Here is a 23689-nt window from a genome sequence, read left to right as displayed (position 1 = left end):
TTTATTATTTAGTCTCCTATTGCACAATTACTACAATCATTTCACCTAATATCTTTCATAATCAAAAATGTGAAACACAGAACTTGGGCCTTTTGACCAAAGCACCAAACCAGTGGTGATTAGCAACTTTCCAACTTCTTGTATAATCAGTTAAAGACCAGATACTTTAGAAACCAGCATGCTTTATTACACATAATCTCTGGACTAAACACAACCATATCACAGCAGTCTTGAAGAGCTTATTTCACAAGGAAAGGGAGATCTGTCAGTCCGTTGAGACCACCAAGTCCTTCAGCCTCTTTTGGCTGACAAGCACAAGAAAACTCCTAACAGAACATCTTACAAGTTAATTTTCTCAAGTATGAATCAAATGTATTAATCAGGGAGTATAACTTATTGTCTCTCTTTCAATGAGCATTACATTCCATGTTATTTTATGAATCTCTGTCTCCCTGCATAAATAAGTAATCCTGTCTAAAGCTATACAAATAAATGCAAGGTTACCTGCATTTCTTTTTTCTTCTTTTTTTTTTAAGTTGGTTAACAACTTCAACCATCGTTCACAAAGAACTACTGTATCAATCATTTCTTAAAGTCTTAAGAAATGAATTAGAAAATGATTTCTGTGAAAGGGTGCTGCACTTTATGCAAGCTGAAATACAAACTCTAACCACTACCACCACCTCTCAAGTAAAAGCCATGCATTTTTCTGTCTACACTAGGAAATAACATCTTCGTGTTCACAACAAAAGGATAAGTACGAGGCTATGAATGCAGAGGATCAAACTACCTTCACAATCTTTGAGAAACAAGAATATTTAAGGACTATCCCAAGTAATCACCTAGATCTTCCAAATTATTTTCTAGCTGATAATATCATTTATGTGCCAGAATATATTGCATTCATTCTCTAGGTTTAAAAAATTAAAAAAATGTTTTTTAAGTTACACACAAAAGAAAAACATCCATGTGGTCAATGTTAACTTACCTTTGCAAAAGAGTTCTACAAGTCACCTCTTTTATATGGGCTCCATACCAACTGAGTTCTGCTGAGTTCTTTTAATTAAACTCTTCTCCACAAGAAAAGGCAGAGACAGACTAGAAGTAAAAAAACAAACAGCGGGGATAAGTTGCAACTGCTCTCCTCCCTAGGAAGTTAATAGGAAGTTCTTGTTTGGTTTATTAAACAAAGGATATCTTAGTTATAGACATCAACTACAGGAATTAAACGTGCAAAGTTTATACTGAACAAGAAAAAGACAGTCTCAGAAGCATTAACACGTTACTGTTGAACCTGATTAATGCCTTTTAACAAAATAGATCTCTTTGAAAACTGCTGACAACAGCATCACAAAGTACAACTAGGAAAAAAAAACAGAACAAGTTCTTTACTTGTTTTGATAATTAATTATCTCATTATTAGCTTGCTAGAAAACCTCAGTCTCACATAATAACCATAGTTTAAAAATACAGACTGTATACTCAATGAATATTTGTTAGAATTACAAAATAAACAAGAGAGTTTGACAAAGCAAATAATGATAACAAAAAGAGAACAGATAGAAAGCTCACCCCTACCCTGGGCTCACTCACAAAACTCCAGCAGGGCAGATCTCCAGAAGAGCTCCTTCCCCCCTGGCAGCCAGCTCTTCAATAGGTCTAGGAGGGGTGGAGCCAGGCAGCACAGGTGAATTGCCTCCACCTGTGCTCCTCTGGCTGACTCATGGCTCGTCTCAGGTGGTCAATCAGAGGTTCAGGCTGTGACTCAGCAGTTCCCATACAGAAATATACTCAGACTCTTGGTGTTGATACAGACTCAGTAACCTTTCCCCATATATAGCAAAGAATTTGCATGAATGGGGCAACAGTAAGACATGCTTGTCACATTGTAGGTCCACGCACCCATAAGTCAGATTATAATGGCACAGTGCAAATGCTATGAATGTTTAGAATACAAAAACAATGCTCAGACTTCCAGCCCAAAGTTGTCTCTTTCCTTCTTACCCACGTGAACTTCCCAGATTAAAAAAAAATGGCAGCACAGCTAAAGGTGCCACAACAGTTGTGTAGCACATTACCTGCCTTCGTGAGACATCTCGACAATTTAAAGGATCTATAGAATCATTTATCCAGCAAAGGCTAATTTATCATTGTATGGGAAGTACTGAGTCACGGCCTGAACATCTGATTGACCACTTGAGGCGAGCAGTGAGTCAGCCCTGGGAGCACAGGTGAAGGCAATTCACCTGGCTCCACCCCTTCTAGACCTATTGAAGAGCTGGCTGCCAGTGGGGAAGGAGCTCTTCTGGAGATCACTTCTGCTGGTGTTTTGTGAGTGAGCCCAGGATAGGGGTAGGCCTTCTATTTATCCTTTTTTTGTTATCGTAGTCTGCTTTGCTAAGCTCTCTTATTTGTTTCATAATTATAGCATCTTAATATTTATTGATTATGCAATCATTAAAATCATTTAGAGGCTCACTGTTTTAAATAAACCAAAACTAGAATGGCCTGGGTTGGAAGGGACCTCAAGGATCACAAAGCTCAAGCCCCCCGCCACATGTAAGGCCACCAACCTCCCCATTTTACAGCAGTCCGGCCTGCCCAGGGCCCCATCTAACCTGGCCTTGAACACCTCTAGGGATGGACAGGGCATGGAGGTAGGACTGCTTTTGTTATTGATGTACTATTACAAGTACTGACATCCACTGCTCAGAAATTATGGTTAACAGCGTAGATGTTCAGAACTAAATATTCACGTTAGGGGCACAATTCAAGCACAGTTGTGCGTAGCAGACTGAAGAACAGCCTGTGTTTCAGAAAGTGAAGTAGGGTGAAGAACCCACCGGGTGCACAGCCTCTGAGCTCCGCTAGAGGGGCTCGTTTAATTAGGCAACAGCGTAGTTCCCATTCGAATGGGGAGAGGTTCTGTCTGCAGTTTATCGCACCATAACCGATTGGTAAATACTGTACAGCACGAGATGCTGAGTCAGAACTACAAGAACTTCGCAGTTAAGAAGCTGCTCGGTCCTCCGTTCTAAGGGCTTTCTGTTTCTCATTCCAACAGGTAGCGACTGGGCACTCTAACCATCCTAGCGTTACCTGATAACCAACAACCTACGCTGCTCTTTTTGTGCACGCTTCTGCTCTCTCAGGGCTCGGCCGTGCAGCGAGCGCACACGCAGCCGCACCACGGAGCGTCCCGCGGGGCTGCCTCAGCCCTTCCCCGGCCGTGGGACCGCCCCGACGGGGCGCAGCCGGCGGTGCGGGGCGGGTGCTGCCCTGGTGTGCACCGCGCCCTTTCCAGGAAGCGCTCAGCGCTGAGGACGGCGGCGGATGGTTCCCGGCAGCTGGCTCTCGGCTCGGAGCTGCTGCGGGCAGGTATGCACGGCACGGGCTCTCTTTCTCCTCGTCGGGGCTCTCAAGCGTCCCCTCTTCCGTGGGTCATCGCGGTTGTTTCAGTGGCGCGCGTTGCTTGGAAGCCCGCAGTTACCTATGGAGCGATGGGCGCTGGCTCAGCCCCGCGGCGATGGCCGGCCCCGAGGCCCGTCCTGCCCCAGGGTCCGTCCGGCCCCGTGTGCCTCCGTGCCCCCACTGCGGGCGGTGGGACAGCCACGGCGACGTGTGCGGGGTTACGCAATGGCACGCAGGACCTGTTCGGGTCGGTGCTTTCTTTTTAGCGATCCGTCGGGCTGAACGGCGTGTAGGCACTTGCGTTGGATTACTTCATGTGTGGGACTTGTTCGGGCTTCGTCATTCGGGAGGTTGCATTGTCAGTGCGTTGAGGTGCGGGTTTCTGTTGGGCAGGTACGCACCATGCTGGGGCTGCTGCTGCTGCTCTGCCAGCTCCAGCTGACCGCGTCGAGGTTTCTTCACCGCGTACAGAGGCTGAGCAGCCCGGAGCAGCCCGACGCCACGCATGGTAAGGCACTGCCAGCACGAGTTTGTGCTTTCCGGAAAAATAACCATATCTTCTTAACTTTGTTTCTCCTGAGTAATCTTTGATAGTACTTTGTTTGCTCCGACACGAACGCCCCCTATTTATTCCCTTGGAAACGACAACAGATACGAAGACCACAGTAACACTATTTGTCAGAGCAAATTCTCAGCTACAAAACACTGTTTTTCAACGTAGTTGCTACCATTAACATTCTGATTTCACCAGTGATGAACAGGAGTTACTTCTGTGTCAGACTGCCGCTCTGCTGCCATCTATCACACGGCAACAAAATACAGCAGGATATTGGTGGAGAGATTCAACCTCTGCTGCCATGCCACCAATGTCCACCTTTGATGTTGTGGACACACACCGTAAAATAGGAGGCGTTACTTTTGGAGCAGCCACATTTTGAGTACACCACATTATAGTTTTATTTGAGTGTCTAAAACTCATTTGTATTGAAAGGGTTTATTTGCTTGTTTGCTGAGACTGATATTTTTCCTCAATACCATATCCTTTACACCACCTTCAAACAAAGCACAGTGCTGCTATTGCAGTGCCTTCGTTTGGAAGGTAGAAATCAGTGATGTCTCCAGGAAGGACTCAAGTCCTTGTGACACACGTGGGATACTGAACATTTCAGTGTCAGGGCTTCATAAGTGAATTTGTAAGATATCTGCCCTGTCTTCTCAGTGAATGAGGAGTGCCATAACCCTAGCACAGGCTTGTCAAAGCTGTCACATAGAGGAGGGGACTCCTTCAGGGCAGCAGGTCGAGCAGAAAAATGCTGAACACAGGTTATTCATTAAAATCTGTTCTGCTGTGGGGCAAAACAGAGAGCTGCCAGGCTGCCTCTTCCTTATGAGTTCACAGCACAGAACCCTCCCCTGGCAGTAAAAAGGCCCAGATTGCTCCAAGGTAGAGCTGGAAAGCAAGGGGCTCTTTCATCCAGTGTTTTAGCAAGTAGAACAGTTGCCAAGAGTGTGGGGTACCTGCAGTGAGAGGTTACACCTTCAGCATCTTCTGAGCATTTTACCACCAGAGTGACTTTATTCAGCACATTGTGTGGATGCATTTTTAATTAAACGTGCTAAAACTGAATTTACTATCTTGTTATACTGTGGCTCCGGGACTGCAGAAGTGCATCTAGCAGAGAATTCAAATTCATCTGTTTCATTCTCCAAATACTTCCTTAATTGCCAGGTCATGTGCTATTTGGAGGTGGAGACAGGTATGTATTGATTGCATCCTACAAAGTGATAAAGAGAGCAGATAAACAGATGAATACTGAGAGAGAAAGAGCTTGTATCACTGGGATTTAGGGTTCTACATTTCACATTCCTTAAAATGCAGCAATTATGTAAGTTAAGTGGGAAGTATAGCTAATGTTGCTTGCAGTAAGGAATGAAGCACTTCTGAGCAAAACCAAAGATCTGCTCGCTTATTCAAATGTGATTTGCAATGAACCAAAATATGGATAATATAGTATTTATTGTAGCATTTATTGTAATATTGTGATTGTTTTCCATTTCCACTTTTTTCTTGTCTGAAGACCATATCTCTAGTTACTGTTACTTACAGCATCAATATTTTAAGCATAGGTTATCATGCGACTACTTAAGTAAAAGATGTCTTCTTACATGTGCATCCTGTTCCTTCTATCCATGCTGTAATATTTCTTCATTACACTGCCATATTAAAAGCATGAACAACCAATATGCGGGTTATACTTGCATTTTCTTAGCTTACAGAGAACAAAATGTTTTGAGATAGCGCTGGAAGAGCTATCTAACTATGAGGGTAGAAATTCCTGAATGGTATGATAATCCAGCAAAACAAACCAACAAGAACACAGCTAATTTGTAGCCAAATACCTTTATTCTGAGCCTCACCCCCTTTTTTAGCTATCTGACTTGGTATAGAAAAGTGCTGTTTGTGCATTGCCCTTGCGAAAATAATCCTCTACCTATGTTACTGAACCAAATAGTCTGGATTTCTTAGAGAACAGGTTATGCATTCACTACCAGCCAAGCCAGAAAACTAGTTCTGTTATATGAAGATGATATTCCTTAAAGGAAGCTGTACAAAGAACGGGATAAAATTTGACTATGAAGATGTCTGGTGAGAAAATGCATTCCTATATTCCAAAGCCTGCTGTAGTTTCACTAACTCTTTTGGAATCTTACCTCACAGCTTACTCCACAGGGCCTTGTGGCACCTGGAGGAAGCATGGGAGAGAAAAAGAATTAAATGTCTTCAGAAGTGTCTGCTGCCAGTAGAATTCCTATCACACACTACTTGAAAGCAAAGAAATGTTTACACAGGACTTTAGCTAGTACTTGCTGTCACAACAGTGAGAACAAATGTGAAAAGAATAAGGCTCTGCTGCTGTGATTTAAATTCTGAATTGTGTAAACAAACTTGCAGAATATTGATAGATGTATTTTGAGGGTTGTTGGGTTTTTGGGTGGGTTTTTTTTGTTTGTTTGTTTGTTTTTTGCTTAGTTTGAATGTGACTGGATTTCTGCGTTCTGCAAGCATTACTTTGTTCTGAAGGGCTCTGATGCCCACATCCCAGGAGGAGCAATACTGAAACTTAAACTTTCAGCAGCTGTCAGGAGAACCAAATACTCTTGGCCAGTATTAGGGATAGCTGAAATGCTCTATGGGAGGAAAGTATTTCTATTTTATATTACATAGTTAGAAAAGATAGCAGCAGAGTCAATGTTTTAGGAGAAGAGCTTTGTGCTCCTTTCTCCTGTATGTAGTTGAGATGTGCTAGGGGAAGAAGTGGATTCAACATAGTCCTATAGGGTGTTGCCCATTCTTTAAAAACCAGAAGCTTTGGCCTTCCAAGCTTGTTTCAAATAACTTTTTTGTTTGTTTTTAACTAGTGTTCACATCAGCAAAGGAGGCCAATTTATTCATTGGACGACATCTTCTGAACAACAGATTTGATTTTGAAGCATTCACGCCTGATAACCTGGAAAGAGAATGTATGGAAGAGCTGTGCAGCTATGAGGAGGCCAGAGAAGTTTTTGAAGACACTGATAGAACGGTAGTTGTTCAAACAATGTAATGCACTGAAAGAGAATGCTGAATAGATGATTGCTGTATTTCAATCCTGTAGCCCTGAAAAAATAACACAAGTGAGACAAATGCTTGTTCTATAGTGGCAGTAGAGGCCCAAATTAGATGGAATTACTGCTCTAGATACACAGTGAATGGGCTTGCATATGCACTATTCCCTTCAAGGCTTCAGACAAGGACTCCAATTCTGTGACAGAAATGTAAATGAAACTTCACAAGTATCTCTTCTCATAGAAGAGTTATGCCTACACATATCTACACATTTCAGAATCTCACTGTTTTTCTTAGCAATTTGTCAGCATCCAGGTTAAATGCATTCATGAGCTCCATTAATTGGCTGATTTCATCCCTGTCTAATGCCAAGTGTTTTGTAAGACAGGAGTACAAGCTACATCTACAGTTTAGCTATTGAAGAGTATTCCTGTAGAATCATCTTCTAAATTGCTGCATATATACAGCTTGGAATAAAATTTTTATTAAAAGAGGAAATACATAAAAAAACCTTTTGGCCCAGCAGTAGAACATAATGGCTGTCTGAAGACTGACTCAGTGCAGAAAACAGTACTCTCTTCTTGACCTTAGATGTGCTCTGCCCTAACTCAGAAAGGGCAAGAAACACCTGAAGTTGAAAATGTTGGTTTGCAATTGTGAAAGCATTAGATCAGAATCTTGCTGGAGTTTTTTGCTGTCTATCAAATAATCAAGGCTAAATGCTGCTGTACAGCAATCGCGCAACGTAAATGTTTTTCTCTAATATGAATTCAAATGCTGTTCATGTGAATGTCTGATTCTTAAGAACTCGCTTTACTCTTTTGTAGGGATTTACGAAGGTTAGCTGCAGGCATTTTTTGTATCAAAATGTGTGCTAGCCTTTGCTGTAATCAGGCAAAAATATCTCTGTATGAGCTAACATCAGACAGTTAATGCAGTTTTGTTGTTCAAATCTGGTATTATCGTCTTTCTGAAGTTGCGGTTTTTATGCAAACTTGAGCGTATGACAAAAATATGCTGGGATAAGCAAGTTCAAATCCTTCAGCAAGAGTTGCTTCCATTCATGCCATTGCTGAATTTTGCTACAGTGCTGCATTGAAAAAAAAAAAAGATCAATAAGCCAATTATGGATCTTCTTAACATCTGCTCCTTTGTATTTTTAAAGACACAGTTTTGGAACGACTATTCAACTAAAGGTCCTAGAATAAAAACAGGTAAGAAACCCTTTTCTTCTTTTCTCATATTGCAGTATTTTATGTTTATTCTAATACATCCTGCATTCAGAGAGCAGATCTACAACTCAGTCAAGGTCACAAGTGCATGAAATAATATTTGGAAGGCACTGGAGGAAAGACTTCTTCAAAGTTTCACGTACAGGAAAGGAAACGTCTGCTCACTTGCTTTAAGATGAACGTGAACAGCAATCTTAGGTTGGATTGCACAGATATCATGGCTTCTCAGAGCAAGCTAGACATTTGTGACAAAGAACAGCACAAGAAGAATAGTACTTCACAGTATAAACTGTCAAGAACACAGAAAGAACCCTATCTGAAAATAGCCCATGTTTTATTTTCAGGTGATGAAACACTACAAAAAATAAACATTACAGGACTTCTAATCGGTCCAATTGCTGCTGGAGGAATGTTAGCCATAATTGGACTACTTATCTTCTACTGCTGCAAAGATAGATGTAAATCAAGGCAACCACCAGGGTAAGGAATTTCATTGCTTAAAAGCAAGACAAGCAGTTTGGTCTCTGAGGGTGGCATTTAAAAACCGCTAGTGGTTGGTCTGACTGTGTCCTCGGGGAAGCCAGTAGGAAACTTCTGACTTTCCTGGAAGCAATATTATAATGGTAAGCACTAGTTACTCTGAAGTTAATCAGTAACACATAAGCATAGAGCAACAGAACAGCACTCGCATGGCTGACATAACTTCTGGTCATTGTTTTGTTTGTTTGTTTGTTTTGTGTGTGTCATCTTAGATCCGAAACACTGAAATACAGCATCACTTAATAGGGTGGGGCCTACAATGGAAGGTCTAATGTGTTTTATTTCATGCTTAAAAGTAGATTTCATGCCATAAGGAGCATATACTCCATGTCAGATGTGAAAAGAATTAGGTTGGAGGAAATGCTTCTCTGCTAATTCTCTAGCCCTGATCGTTCCTTCATCATAAACTTCAAGGAGCACAAGAGGACTCTCTGTTCTCTTCTCCCTGTAAATTTAATGAACTATTCCTACAGTGTAGCTTGAAGAGAGTATTTGGATTCTGGTGTTTCTGATCATTAAGGGCAAGGGTGTTTGTTTTGTTTGGGGTTTTGTTAGTTTGGGTTTTTTAATTTTGCAAGAGTGACGACTTCTTTCTTTCCTTGTTAAAACAAAAGCCACTGTTTATGAATGCTTTTGATGTCACTTAGGCATTTGGATCATGGAAGAAGCAGAAGACGTAGTTCGACTTCCATCTTCAGAAGGCACGAAGAACTTTCTTTAAATCCACTTCCTCCCAGACCTGATGATTCAGGACTACCAACTTACGAGCAAGCAATTACTGCAGGCGGGCAACATGACGCACCTCCGCCCCCCTACCCAGGGCCCCCAAAATGGGTACGGGCGTTTAGGAAGTCTATGTCACTTCCTGCCCCTTAGCTACAAACCTCCTCCTAAAGGGAGGAGGGATCATTGAGGTATAACAAACTTTTAAAAAGTTCACTACCTTGCATATTGCAAGATGGTTTACAGAAATGTGAAAGATTGTTAGCACAGCTAGGAGCAAATCAAGATCCCCTTGGGAGAGTGAACTGTTGCAAAAGCTGCAGAACCATTCTTTGCACAAGGGTGTTTCTCTAAGAAGAGAGAATGTATGAAGAGTAAGTCTTGTACTGCCTCTCTTCCACACGCACTTTGAGCCATGCCATCATATTATTGATGTTTTATTAATAGTTTTATCTTGTTTCTTTAGAAGGAACATTATTTTAATTGGTTTTATTGACAGTAACCATTTTCTGGTGACTTAATACTTTCAGTCATCATCATAAGTCTGCTGTGTTGTTTGACATTGCTGCTGTGTGGATTTTCTATTCATTCTAGTAATAGATTTGAGTATGAAAATCATGCAATGAGTTTATCTTGCAAGTGTGAATATATTTCTGCTTCTGGATTACAGTGGTTCATTTTAGACTATGCTGGTAAGCATTACTTAATTTGATGTATTTTTGTGATTATTATTTTGGATTAAAAAGAGTAATTAGTTGCATGGCACATTGCACACTCAACAAAAATGTATGTTAATCAAAAGCTTTTTTAAGTTCTTTATTACGAGAGTGGTGAGGTGCTGGAACAGCTGCCCAGAGAGGCTGTGATGCCCTGTCCATCCCTGGAGGTGTTCAAGGCCAGGTTGGATGGGGCCCTGGGCTGCTGTGAAAAGTGGAGGTTGGTGGCCTTGTGTGTGGCAGGGGTTGGAGATTCATGATCCTTGAGGTTCCTTCCAACCCGGGCCATTCTGTGCTTCTGTGATTTTGATGCTCCAGCTTGTTATTTAGAGAAGAATATCGAACAAGTAGAGTACTGTGGGCCTTTGGAAGAGACAGGAAGAATGACAAATATAAATTAAATGGAAGTGTTAGCAGCACTTTTAAAGAGAGGGATTTCACAGGGCTCGTGAAAGTTCAGATTCTTTAGCAATTAAACTACAGAAATAGTACAGAAACTGCAAAAACTGCACCTTCTGTAGAGTGTAACACTTCATATGTAATCAGCGAATCTGCAGTTCGGATCCTGAAGGTACTGAAGATATGCAGGCTGACATTCAGATAGTGGTTATGTGCAACGTAGCAATCTGCAAAGGACATATATCATTAAAATAAGCACAACTTAAGCTTACCTCATCTTAGGTGGGGAAAGAATTCCCAAGCAGTTCACTCGTTGCCTGTTTTCTAAATGAGATTCTGAGGAAAAACTACCCGGTACTTCATTTCTCTCAGAACAGGTTCAAACATGTCACAGTACCTCAATGCTGTTAGCCATCACCTTGGCCCATTTCCCAAAACTCAGTTTCCGTGTTGTCCTTTCGACATCATACAGGGTTACATCATGCAACCTCTTACAAATGTGGACAGGTGATTACTTACAGCAAATAACTGAGGCTCACAAAAGTAGTCTCCAACTCTGCTACGTGTTTTCTGCATCAGCAAAACAAGAGAGCCTACTATTTCATTTCTCAAATGCTCTGATGAGCAACATTATAAACATGACATGTTTTAGGTTTTTCATAAGTGGGTGTGCGTGCACGTGTGAATTCACTGGAAGAACAAAAACAAAGTGCCACGTGGAAGTGTATTTCCTCACTGCAGGTCAGGAAAATGTGAGTCATGAAGCATTTGACTCTGGTTCTATCGAAGTCTACAGCAATCTTTTTTATTGGCTTCAACTGCTCTGGGATTGGAGCCAGAAATGTAAGAACTGGTCGCTTCTGTTAATAAAAATGTACTGTGCTGCCACGTTATTTAAAAACAATACTGTTCCCAAACCTGATTTAAATGTTGTTCTGTTGTCCTGCTGACGCCCACTAACATTAAAAACTGCAAAAAGTCTGGTTTATTTAAAACCTCCCCTGCCAACAGAAGTTTTACTGCTGCTATCCTCACTTGTTCCATGCAGGGAAGAACAGGAAAGAAACCCCAGGTGTGAAACTCATCTATCAGACACTTCAAGTTCATTCTCTTTGCGTTGGAAATATATTCATTCTTGTACTGTACAAATTTATCCCTGCATCATTTTCACAGTTAAGAAATTTCACATTTTCCCCTCAGATGCGTTCAGCGCATCTCCACAAATGCCGTGCTCTTCGTTCAGTGGTAGCTTCTGCTTGCAGTAGTCTCTGAGCTGTGTGTTTGGTTTTTGTGACTTCATATATTTCAGCCCTCCCTCTGCCCACCCAACACAGCCTTTTGAATGCACTTGCCCTAGTTATCTTTTCATTCCAACTTTAAGTGCTGGCATTTTGGGGGGAGAGGCAGCAATAGTTAAAACACTGCTAGTTTCTATTCTCTTGCAAAACGGTTTCCAATGAACATCTGCACATTTCTTGGAATTTAATTCAGCCTATGATAAAGTTTTTAAAAAAATCAACTCTTTGCTGTGCTGTAGAGCCCCTGTCAGTGGGGAGATGACATGGTTTGTTTTCTTTCAACAAAAACTTCACCACTCTGAATGGTGAACAACAGGCTCTGTACATGAAGTCTTCAGGACTGGACGAGGTTGTGTACCCTTCCACCTTCCTCTGATTCTCACCAGACCTTTGGTTGGAAGCTTCAATACACTGACATGGCAAAAAAAACACCCACTTTCTTACGGTTAGTGAAGTGAGCAAGATCACATCAGGGAGCACCAAAACAGGTGTGCAAAAGCAAAGCAGGAAGAGAACTTCATTGTTCAGTAATAGTGAGTTCAGACTGAAGAAGGTATGCACTGAATGCGGGGAGCAACTTGCCAAGTTGCACATGTGTGCAGCTCCCATGGCACAGCATGGTGCAGAGTAACTTTACAGGAAAACAAACACATTGACTGTGTGATTGCACTAAATTAAACCACTCTCTTTCACCCACAGCAGAAATAAAACAGCTAGATTTGTACTTATAACCACACAAGACGAACTGAACAAGCTGGTTAAAAACTCAGAGCATAGCGAAGATTCAAAGATACAACAAAGCAGTCAACTGAACTGAGACCCAGAATACGGCTGGTGGGGTGTAGGTTCATTCACATTAAGCCAGGCACACGGATGTATCAGAAAAAATACTTGTCTAGAAATTGGCGTGTTTTGGAAAGACCTCAGAACAGGTTTTAAACTTCTGATGCAGTGCCAATTTCATTTAAGGAATAAGAAACGCCTCTGATCACCCAGGTTGTTCAAACACCTTCAGTGAAATTCTCCAAGTATCAAAGCCTACTAAATAAATATTGGTAATTGAATGTCCAGTACTTCATGGTAAACACTTAGCTTGGATGCGATACAAAGGATGGTTTCTGGTAAGAGTTAAAATAATCCTTGTCAGATCACAAGCTTGTTTGAGAGCAAAGGCTTTTATTTAAATTCCCTTTCTTCCTAAATCTCACTGCATTTCTCCCACTGGCCTTGCACAAGTTCTAAATCATAGTTCATAAATTTGAACGCGCTCATCCAGCAAAAACAAAGGGGGTACGTGGGTTGAACTAACTCCAGTGTGAGCAGTTGTGGAACCACGTGAGCAGGAGGAGGACTGGGAAAAGGAAGGACTTTGTTCTCATTGGCACAGTGTGCTTTGTGCCAGCTCACACCTCCAGTGCCATAATTTTGTAGCTCAACTTCAGTTATCTTCCTGAAGATTGTGATTCCTTTGTTTGAGATTATACCCAAGCTTTTTTTTTTTTTTTTTAATCAAATAAAGGCACTGAACATAAAGAAATGCAAAGAGTACTCGCCCTGAGGCTCCTGGATAAAGTGTGCTCTTTGAAAGGCAGCAATTTCTTCCCTATTTACACATCTACTAGTGTCTAGTTTGACATTTCAACAGGCCAAGTGCCAAGTAAAATGCAAAATCCAATCTGTTAAGCGACTGCAATTTTCTGCTTTGATCGGGATCACAGTCACAATTGCACCTAAAAGAGCAGAGATCGGTAATAGGCTTGAAAAGACTCGTGATAGTCCAGCCTAACACCTGATGCACTTCTCTTTACTTCTAATGGAAGATACGGGAGCTTGGCAGCACGTACACCTACACAGAGTCCACACTAAGGCCCTATATCCATGTTCCATAAACCCATACCTAATGTCTGTTCAAAGGAGAAGAAAGAAGCCGCAGAAATTTTATCCTGCACTCTTTTCAAAATCTGTTAATCAGTCCCAGCTCCGCTTTGGCCCAAACTTCTTCAAACTTCATCTGGTCGCGCACACTCACATTATTTGGATATTTTTAATCATGGAACATTAATTTTCATAAAAATGTCAGCAGGTCTCCGAAACGCCACTTCCATCAATCTTCAAAGCCCATTCTCTCGGGATAAGGCTAATTGCTGAGCACTTCTAGAGTGTTTGCTGGCAAATGGAAAAGCGTTAGTCACTGTAAGCAGCCACCAAGACGTCTGTGTGTGTCAGCGAGCTATTTACGACGCTGTGATAGCTCCAGAATAAAGCACTATCATGGTCTGAAATATGATCCTTTCATCCACTTCCACCAACTTTGTCATAAGCTCAGACTTGCAGAATTAGCTGCGTGCTGTGCTTTAACCACTTTCTCTGCTGAGCAGCTGAAGCTGCTGGTCAGCTTGCTGATCCAGCATGTGCCTCTGACTCCATGCTTTTGCCATGACTCTTCTCAGAGCATCCAAATTGCCCTACAGCAAATCAATCATTTTGCTGCAAAAGCAGCAGCTACATTGAAAACTTCTTCATGCAAGAAAAAGAAAAAAAAGAAAAGTCTCTGGTTAAACACGTGGGAAAAGCTGAGATAAGAGCAAAACCCGGCATCTTCTGTTATGGAAAGGCACAGGACAGAGGCAGTGCTCTCTGTAAAAGAAGGCAGTGTTTGTGGACAGACACTGGAAAAGCCTGGTAGAGCCAGGTTCGTTGTACCTGCGGTTAAAGGGATGCCAAAAGCACAGGCAGCAACTGCTGGCCCTGAGAAGAATCGCTCCATTCAGTACCACCTGCTGCCTCGTGCACAAAGGCCCCGAGTGGGGCTGTCCTGGTATTTGACATCTGTGGACTGTTCAGGCTGTACATACCAGGGAACATTCTGCCGGGCCAGATACAATAGGAAAACACTTGATCACACTCAGCAGATGCATTAACATAGGTGCTAACAGCACTGAGAAACCAATAAGTCAATAAATTGGTTACAAAAAAATGTCAGGTGGTGCTTTATTCTGGCCTGTGACTGACTTACTGATCTTAATTAGGACCAAATCAGATTTTTATGACTAATTACTGCCAAATCAAAATTTTGATGACAAACAGTGACCGAAACTACCCATTACTTGGATCCTACATTTCATTTGGCAAATGGCCACTTTAAAGATAAAACTAAAGTGACATTGCCTTCAAGCATTATGTACCATCAGGTTAAAGAAAAGGACAGGCATATTAGCTTACAGTCCTGCCAGTGCTGCCTTGATTCTGGCTAAGCATAGGCTAAGCTTGGAGACATACTCTCCAGCACTCAGTACAGAGATTCCTATACTGAACACAACATGAGCCACCTCAACATCTTGTCATCAAGAGCAAGCTTCCTGCTTTTTCTTGTCACGTCCTTCCTCTCCCACCTGCTTCTGGCTGTGCAGTACCACTCCTTGCCCTGAACCACTATTTGTGTGACGCAAAACAAGCTGGCTCAGCTCAGTGGAATTACTGGAAAGTGACCTGGCAAAAAAAAATATTAAATGTTCTTTTGCCAGAGGAGTGAATTTACAGCTCACTTTGTGACCAGAGTGAATGTCTGGGAACAGGATGATGGAGCAGAGAAGGGGGAAGGGAAGGGGAAGGCCTTCTCTTTTTGTGAGCATCCTTGTCCTGCTGGGACAAGGTATCCTTGCCAGCAAGCAGTTGCAGCTTTGAAGCACACTCCCTGGACATCAGGCACAGCCTCCATATCACCTTAAGTACATAAATCTGTGCTTATGTGCCTCCTGACCACCAAATGACAATTTTGCGTCTCCAGAAGATCCACTGTTTTTCCAATTGGAGACTACTTTGTTCAGGGAGAAGAACAAGCAACAGAAATTCAGTGCTCCCCCGGCTGCTAAGCTGCACAGATTGCATTACTGCGCTGTAATTTAAGATCTTACTCATAATAGCTTGTTTTTCAGAAAAACATATTTAAATACTTGATTAAAAAACACACATAGTATGATCAGTTATGAGCTACAGCCCTGGATGTATTAAAGCCCACCGAAGGTCAGCTTCTCAGAGTCAAGCAGTAGTTGCTTTCGAAACCGATGCCTTCCTCATGAATGCAAGAATTGAAACATTTCCAGCCAATGTTCAGAATCATGAAACTGTCTAGTATTTTAATACACATCTTAATGCACACTTCAATGGAACTTTCTAAGAATAGCAACAAGAACAGGGATCAGTTGGATGAGAAAAAGGTAGGAGTCTCCCAGGTACCTCAGAATTCAATTGCCTCTCAGACACAGGAAATGCAGACTATGGGATAACAGGGCTTTAGGTGGTGTTTACAAACACTGGTGGTGGTGTTCTCAGTTGTGTCTGTAGCATAATGATACTTACATAGTTAACTCAGACTACTAAGTGAGCCTCTTTTCCCTGCCTATAGATCTCAACTGATCTTTGTTCTTGGAATGTCTTATGCGATAGGATTTTATAGTTACGTATCAGTATTAACATACACCCCTCTCTAGGGAAATAATCTGTAAAGAAAATACACATGCTTTAAGGCTCATGCCCTTAACTGAGAAAAATTCAACACAGCACTGGTAGTTTTACAATTTATTACTACCTTGTCCCAGATTGCAGCAAGAAGCTTTTACATCACCACCATCCCTCCGACCAACCCTACAGCTGAGTGCACGGGGCTCCACCTGCACACACCTATCACGCCTTCCATCTGAAGGAAACAGGGAACTCCAGGTGACTATTGTAATGGTGATGTGCAGACATCCTGCAAGAACATCTAAGTGTCCTCCCCACAAAGCTACTTTCAAGCAGTGCAGGAGCTCACTCACACAAACAGAAGGAAAACTCACTCTGCTGGTCTATCGGTGGCATGATCTACTCTGCTCTCGTCCCTCTGCCCTGGCCTCTCTGTGCTTCTCCTCAGCCTTTTCTACGCAGTGTTGGCACTCACCTGCCCTCCCCACACTGGCCTTGCTGCTTCTTGAATCTGGGAACGAGAGAATCAGAACCTCAGCTTTTCCTCCTGAAGTCTCCTAGATAACAGCTTTCCCACTAAGCACTCCCTCTACTCCATTCACATGTTGAGATGCTGATTTATATCACATGTCTAATCTGGTTAGCTGCAGGCAAAAGTTTCTCCTGCCTGCATTTCCCTGCAAAACCCTGTGGTTTGACATTGCCTCAAGTGCTACAAAGTGAACCTTCAGAAGCCTTACTCAGCCACCAGCACACATCTCTGTCTTCTGAGCAGTACAGAAGCCTTCAGGTGCTCCCTCACCTTCATCCACAGAAAGCAACCCTCACCCTGGGGCCTTGTTCTCCTCCTGCCTGCCTCACCACATCTCATCCTGTGTCACATTCATAGAATCATTGAGGCTAGAAAAGACACATAAGATGATCTAGTCCTATCCCAACCCATCCCCATCACGCCCACTAAAACTTGTCCCTAAGCACTACATCTGCCTTCTAGGGATGGTGACTCCCTGGGCAGCCTGCTCCAACAACTGACTGCTCTTTCTGAGAAGCAACTATTCTTAAGACCCAGCCTGAATGCCCCCTGCCCTAACACCGTTACCCAGAACAAGAAGGCCCTAAGTACACCTCACTGTGGCCTTCCAGTACTTGAAGAGTGTAGAAACAGGAGGGGGAACGGCTGTTTGCAAGGGTGGATAGCAATGGGACAAGGGGGAATGGCTTTAAACTGAGACAGGGGAGGTTTAGGTTGGATATGAGGAGGAAGCTTTTCCCCAGAGGGTGGTGAGGCACTGGAGCAGGTTGCCCAAGGAGGCTGTGGATGCCCCATCCCTGCAGGCACTCAAAGCCAGGCTGGATGTGGCTCTGGGCAGCCTGGGCTGCTGGTTGGCGACCTGCACACAGCAGGGGTTGGAACTGATGAGCACTGTGCTCCTTTGCAACCCAGGCCATGCTGTGATGCTATAAGAGTCTGACCTCCACCTCACCACAACCTCCTTTCAAGGAGCTGCGGAGATCCACAGCACCTCGCTAGTAACTCCTCCTTACCGCGCTGAGCGATCCCCGCTCCCTCGACCCACCAGAACAGCCTCCAAAGCACACGCTCACAAACCACATTTCACCAGCCCCCCCCGGCTGGATTCAATTTTTCCGCGGGGGGAGGCGGTCGCAGGTCACGTGCCGCAGTCACGTGCCCGCCGCCGGCGGTGCCCTCAGGGTGCAGCGCGGATTGCCGCGCGCCCGCGGGCGGTTGTGTGGTGTTAGCCTCAGGCGGGAACGCCGCTCGGCCCCGCGCCTCGCGCTCTGAGGCGGCGCTCAGGTGGCCGCGGCGCCTGGCGTCTCGGCGGTGCCCGGCGCTGACGCCACGCCGCGGAGCGCCGCTTCTCTCAGCGAGAACAAGATGGCCCCGCCCCGGCCCCTCCAACAAAGCCCCAGCGCTCCGCTCGACGCGGCCCCGCCGCGCCGCTGCCGCCGCCGGCCTCTCCCCTCGCCACCCGGCCCGGCCGTCCCCGCCTTCGGCCGTCCCCTCTCCCCCCCCCCCCCTCTCACGCCCGGCCCGGTGCCGGCCGCCATCCCCCGCGGCGCTCCCCGCACCCTCCGGGCCCGGCCCGGCCACCCCGCCAGGCCGCGCGTCCCCGCTCGCCGCGCTCCTCCCAGCCCCCCGACCGCGGCGCCGGGCCCCGCTCAGCTCCCCGCGGCGGGCCGTGGCGGGAGGTGCATCCTGGGAAGGAGCGGCCCGACATGGGTCCCCGCCCGCCCGCCGCGCAGCCCCCGCCGCCGCCCGCGGCTCCGCGCGGCTGAGCGGCAGGGAGGGGAGCGGAGGCGGGGAGGGGAGGCCGGGCCGCGGCGGCCTGGCCCGCGGCGGGGAGGGGGCCGCGGCGCCGCCCGCCCCGCATGAGGCAGGGGGGGCCGCTCCCACCCGCCCCGCTCGCTCCCCGCCGCCGCCCTTCGCGCAGGGCCCCGCCGAGCCCCCGCCGCCCCGCGCCCTGCCCCGATGATGGACAGGAACTACCCGCCGACCCCCAGCTTCGCCGAGCCGCCGGCCCCGGCCGCCGCGCAGCCCGCCGCCGCCTGGGCCTACGAGCGGGGCGCCGGCGGCCCGAAGCCCAGGTGAGTAGCGGCCGCCGGGGGGACGCGGCGGGAAAGGCCTTGGTCCGGGCCCGGCCCCGCGGGTGGGAGCGGGGCCCCTCGGCGGGGCGGGCTGCCCGAGCGGGGCGCGCCGCCGTCGCCGTTCTCCGCCCCGGAGGCTCGCGCTGGGCTGCGGCGCCGCGGGTTCAAGAGTTCAGGCGGCGCCGGCCGGGCCGGGCGCGGAGCGGAGCGGGAACAATGCGGAGCGGTGACCTCGGCCCGGCCGCGCGAGCCACGCTCCCGCCAGCCCGCCCGTCCGTCCGTCCGTGTGCCCGCCGCCTCCCGCGCTGCCTGCGGGCCGCCCCGCCGCCAGACCGGCCGGGAGCGCCGACGGAGAGTTGGTGGAGTTCCGGGAAGCGCGGGGATAGCCGGGCCGTCGCGTCGGCCTTGCGCTGCTCCCCGAGGGCACAGCTCCGCCGGCTGGAAGGAGCCTCTGTTGGGCGCCGAGATCCGCGCTGCTGGAGCTGTGGTGCCGCTCTGTGCGGCGCGGCGTGAAGGCAAACGGCGTCGCGAGCGCGGAAAGCTGCCTGTCGGTTAGGTGTGCGTGGAGCTGCGGAGCTGCGGGCGCCGCGGTTCGGTCCGTGCGGTCAGATGAACGGGGCGTCGGGTTGAGGACTGCCGCGCTCGTCATGCCGGTCGCGGCGCTTCTTTTTGTTGTTTCCCTCTGCGTTTGAAGCTAGAGTTTAAGCTTTAGAAGGTTAGGGTTACAAATTCCTCGTGAATTTGCAGAGTCGTTGGGCTCTGCAACCCGTAGGGGTTGAAAGAGACCTCTGGAGATCGTCGAGTCCCAGCCCCTGCGATGGCAGGTTGGACAGGAAAGGACCCGAGTGGGTCTTGAATGTCTCCAGGGGAGGAGGCTCCGCGGCCCCTCTGGGCAGCCGGTTCCAATGCAGCCCAGACCTGCCTGCTCTACGTTTCTTTTCTTATCCCTGAGTTGAAGGTGGCTGCCTTCAGTTTTCAGCTCCAAATCTTGTTATGGTCCTATTGATGCTGGAAGTTCTGTGGTAAGTCATGCTTTCCCAAATAGGAATTCTTCAGAGTTTTCATCCGTTTTCTGTGTTACATTCTCATTAAGAAAAATAATTTTCTGACGTTTGTTACCAGGCATTCTTTTCTCTCTCTCTTATTTTTTTTTTTTTTAACTTCATTTATTTTGTTTTCTCCTGGGTGCCCTCCAATATATTGTCATTCTCCTTGAACTGCAGACAGTGCATTTTTTAAGCAATTAAATTGATGTCAAGAAGATCTCTGTGTGGCCTGAGGCTCCAGGTTCTCCGTTTCGCAGAGAACTGCAAGGAGTGTTGGGTTCCTGGCCACAACCTGGCCCTATGAAGCTGCTTCGCTCCCTTCAAAGTTGCCAGCGTGGTAAAATAGAATCTCCCACTGCTCTGTTTCATCTTCCTTTTTAATCGTTGGGCTCCTCTTTAGTCATGTTAATATGTTGGCTGCAGCGGTAGTCAGCGACATGCCCTTTTTGTATTGCTCTTGCCAGTTTTCAGCATCTGTGGAGGATCATGTCATCTGTTCCATGAAGAAGCTTTGTATTTTCCAGGTCAGTTAAGAATCTGTAGTGCAGAGAAACCCTGGATCCCTCCAGGGTCTTTGAAGATACACAAGTGCCTGATGATTGGTTCCTGCGTTCCGAAAAACAACCACCCTGCTTTCAAAACATGACTTAAATCTTTTTAATAGGTGCTACTTTAAAGCATTATCAGTTTTTTATTTTGGAAATTCCTTTATGGAAATGGTATGGAGAGCAGTCTCAAGACAAGTTCCTCACACAAGCTTACAGGATCGTTGCCTGCTACCTATAACACTCAGCCTGCTAATAAAAAATATAATCAAATTAGAATTACTGAATGCATTCTTCATATGACAATATTTTTGCTATGCTTTAGGAAGCAATGTCAAGGAAATCTTGCTTTCAGTTCCTAGAAGTTTCATCTTGAGGCTACGTAGATGGTGATAAACGGTATGTTTTTAAAGGTGTTGACTGAAATATTTTAAGTTGACTGTGTTTTCTTTCTTAAGCTGTAGCAATGTCAGGGAAAAAAAGCCTGAATTACAGAGTACTTGAAGTTCTCCTGTAGTGAGTTCTTATGTAGGGTTCATGTTGTATGGTAAGATTTAAAATGCAGTAGGATGTAAACTGCCTTGGGGACAGTGCTAAATACAGTCTCAGTGTGCACAGGTGTTTCTGTTTTCGCTCCCACTGCTATTCTCCACGGCGGGGTGGGGAACTGGGACCTCAGAGCTATGAGCTCTCACTAGTGAGGCTGGAAGCGGGTCGTGTAGGTGCTGGTGTGCTGGGACAGAGCTCGAGCACTCTGGTTTGCATTGTTGTAGATTGCTTCACCATGTTCCAAACGCTGGTTTTGATTGTGGCTGACAGGTAGTCATCTGAACAGCTGAAGCTGTGTTCATCTGATGTTAAATCACAAAAATGTGTGCCGTGTTCATCTGGTCCTTGTCTGAAGAGAACGTGGCCTTCAGGTGGTACAGGCAGCAGTATTTCCGTCAGGCTGTCCTGATATTTATGCTGGTGCAGGCTGTGTTGTGGCAGGCTGCGTTCCCTTTGTGTGCAGAGCCGTGTTCACAGTCGTGGCTCATCAAAATGATTTCTCCTCCCTACAAGCCTTGCTTCTGTCGTCCTGTACTTAACTTCAGCCATCTGGTTTTTATCCTGCTCCTTATTTCTTGCAGGCACTGTTTTGTCTGTGCAGTGGCACTGCTCCTACCAAAGGAAGCGTGCGGTGGAGTATTGTAAGGACACCGTTACCAGGTCTGCTGTGGCATAGCTTATCCTGGAATAAATAGAAGTCAACGAATGAGAATGGAAATCACTGGAACCTCTTCGTTAGCTGAGAAGAGCTCAGTCGCACTGGGGAGTGCTTGGGCAGCGCAATCAAAGCAGCCCAGAGCAGGAGGGCTGAGATGGGCGCTCCTGTCCTCCATGCTCCCCATTTTCCCCCTGCTTCTTATGCTGTCTGTTTGCAGCTGGAAGGAATTCCTGCAGAACAACGCTGCTCATGACCTTTATCTCTTAGGAAACCTGATTTCTACACCGATGCTGTCTCTTTGGTTGTGCAGTCCCGTATTGAGCAGCAGATTGATTTGTTACTCGCTTGAGGAAAAACACGGTCTTCAGAAAACCATAATGGCTGTGTAGTAGTTGGTGAGACTGTCATAATTACTTGGAAGGAGAAATGCAGAAAGGCGATAATGATGATGAGTTCCTGGTTGAGTACATGTCCGACTTGGCGAGCCCTCTTGTTTCCATTTGGAGAAGGATTTTTGCTAATTGCTCTCCTTTGGTGTTAGCCCAGCTCTAGGACCTGACCCTGTGTTGTGTGTGGCTGAATGACAGTCCCAGTTATTTGTTATTTTAAGCTTGATGGCCACCGCTGTGGTCTCTGGTGTTTCTTCTGTGCTGGCAGTCTGTGTCCGTCTCTGTCCGACCCAGACGTATGGGTTTTACAGCACTGAATTTGAGACGGTTCTTTACAATAGATAGCACTGACATTTGGTTAGCGTGACCTATATTTATAGCAGCTAATCTAAAATAACAAACTGCTTAGTGATAGTTCAGAGGGAAAGTTATGTAACTGCGAGACTCCAACTTTTATAATGCACTGCTAGGATTTATTTATTTTTTAAACTTACCCTTTTTGCATAGCTGTCAAGCTTTCTGTAACAGCTGTAGGGATGTGACTTTGGTAGGGCTCAATCTGAAGTAATAGTAGATTTGTGCATAGCTATAGAAGTTGTAGAAAATAAAAATTAAAAATGCAGGTAATATAGAAAAATATACAACTCTCTCTCTTTTTTTTTTTTTTTTTTAATCAAATGAAACTTCCTGAGGGGTAAAAACAGTGTTTGTTGCTAAACAGGTGTAATACAAGAAGTTCCCTGTGGTGCGGTGTTTCACTTGCAGAAAGCTGAAGCTCATAAACAGAATGTGTTTAAAATGTTTTCTATGAAAAGATAAAGGCACAGGAGGATTAAATAAAATTTATAAACATATAAAAAGGTGAGTCACTTCTAAATATTACTAAACTTTCTGTCACGGTCTGTATTGGAAACATTCATACGCAATCAATCTGTGGAGTAGCACAGGTATTTTAGAGGGACTTAATGAATGAGCCAAAAGGGCATCTCTGAAATGCTGTGCTACTGACCTGTCTGGGAGTGTACCAACTACACCAGGTGTTTCAAGCATCTTGTTATTTGCTGCAGGAGCTGAGGGTGCAGCCCTGCTGTCTTCAGCAGGTGTCCTGAGAAGGCTTTGCTGCCCAGATCCCCAGGAGGAGCTCCCTGAGATGAACCACGTGAAGCCCTGGGCCCGCCTTGAGGTCACCTACCGTGATATTTCAGATGTGAGCTCTTTCCCATGGAGCTGAGAGCTTCACCGCAGGTTACTTAATACCTCCTTGTTCGGAAAGAAAGGGGTTTTGTGTTCTTTCACCTTTGCAGAAAGTCTTTCAGTCGGTATGAGTATCTTATCTTTCACCCTGTTACTTTAGGTGTAAGCACTTACTTTGTATCACCAGAGAACAACCTTTTCCCTTTGTTTCTTCTGTACTTTTGCCCACCTCTTTTTTTTGTTCCTTTGGAGATGCTGTTGATCCTGGCATGATGCTGTCATGGGAAGGAGGTTGTTTTTAGAAAAGTCTTGGT

At 45.5% G+C, this 23689-nt stretch overlaps 2 protein-coding genes across 7 annotated transcripts in view; both read left to right on the top strand.

The window, feature by feature from the left end:
* The first annotated feature begins 2294 nt into the window (after positions 1-2294).
* Positions 2295-13444, top strand: PRRG4 (proline rich and Gla domain 4). 2 transcript variants are annotated; one of them, XM_048947407.1, is made up of 7 exons: positions 2295-2352; positions 3065-3378; positions 3805-3919; positions 6832-6995; positions 8184-8232; positions 8595-8730; positions 9438-13444. In XM_048947407.1, the coding sequence occupies exons 2-7, from the start codon at positions 3334-3336 to the stop codon at positions 9664-9666; spliced, it is 738 nt and encodes a 245-aa protein (XP_048803364.1). In that variant the 5' UTR covers positions 2295-2352; positions 3065-3333; the 3' UTR covers positions 9667-13444. The 2 variants fall into 2 exon arrangements, with proteins under 2 accessions (XP_048803364.1, XP_048803363.1); XM_048947406.1 differs by lacking the exon at positions 2295-2352 and adding an exon at positions 2636-2657.
* Positions 13445-18866: 5422 nt separating this feature from the next.
* The window catches only part of QSER1 (glutamine and serine rich 1), a 39948-nt gene continuing 35125 nt past the window's right edge, over positions 18867-23689 (top strand). Inside the window, exons 1-2 of one of the 5 annotated variants that reach the window (XM_048947400.1) lie at positions 19286-23042; positions 23249-23426. In XM_048947400.1, the coding sequence (XP_048803357.1) occupies positions 23403-23426 (24 nt within the window). In that variant the 5' untranslated portion in view covers positions 19286-23042; positions 23249-23402. Of the gene's footprint in view, positions 18995-19285; positions 23427-23689 lie in introns of those variants that run through there. The other 4 variants (XM_048947404.1, XM_048947399.1, XM_048947401.1 and 1 more) reach the window with 4 other exon arrangements.

Source organism: Lagopus muta, chromosome 6 (genome assembly GCF_023343835.1).
Source record: "Lagopus muta isolate bLagMut1 chromosome 6, bLagMut1 primary, whole genome shotgun sequence".
NCBI lineage: Eukaryota > Metazoa > Chordata > Aves > Galliformes > Phasianidae > Lagopus > Lagopus muta.
The sequence above is the reverse complement of the archived record's forward strand: the minus strand, read 5'-3'. Positions and strand labels throughout refer to the sequence as shown.

Coding starts and splice junctions, on each gene's coding strand:
- PRRG4 (XM_048947407.1), top strand. CDS start 3,334: ATGGTTCCCGGCAGCTGGCTCTCGGCTCGGAGCTGCTGCGGGCAG. Junction 3,379..3,804: donor CTCGGAGCTGCTGCGGGCAG/GTATGCACGGCA, acceptor TCTGTTGGGCAG/GTACGCACCATGCTGGGGCT. Junction 6,996..8,183: donor TTGAAGACACTGATAGAACG/GTAGTTGTTCAA, acceptor GTATTTTTAAAG/ACACAGTTTTGGAACGACTA.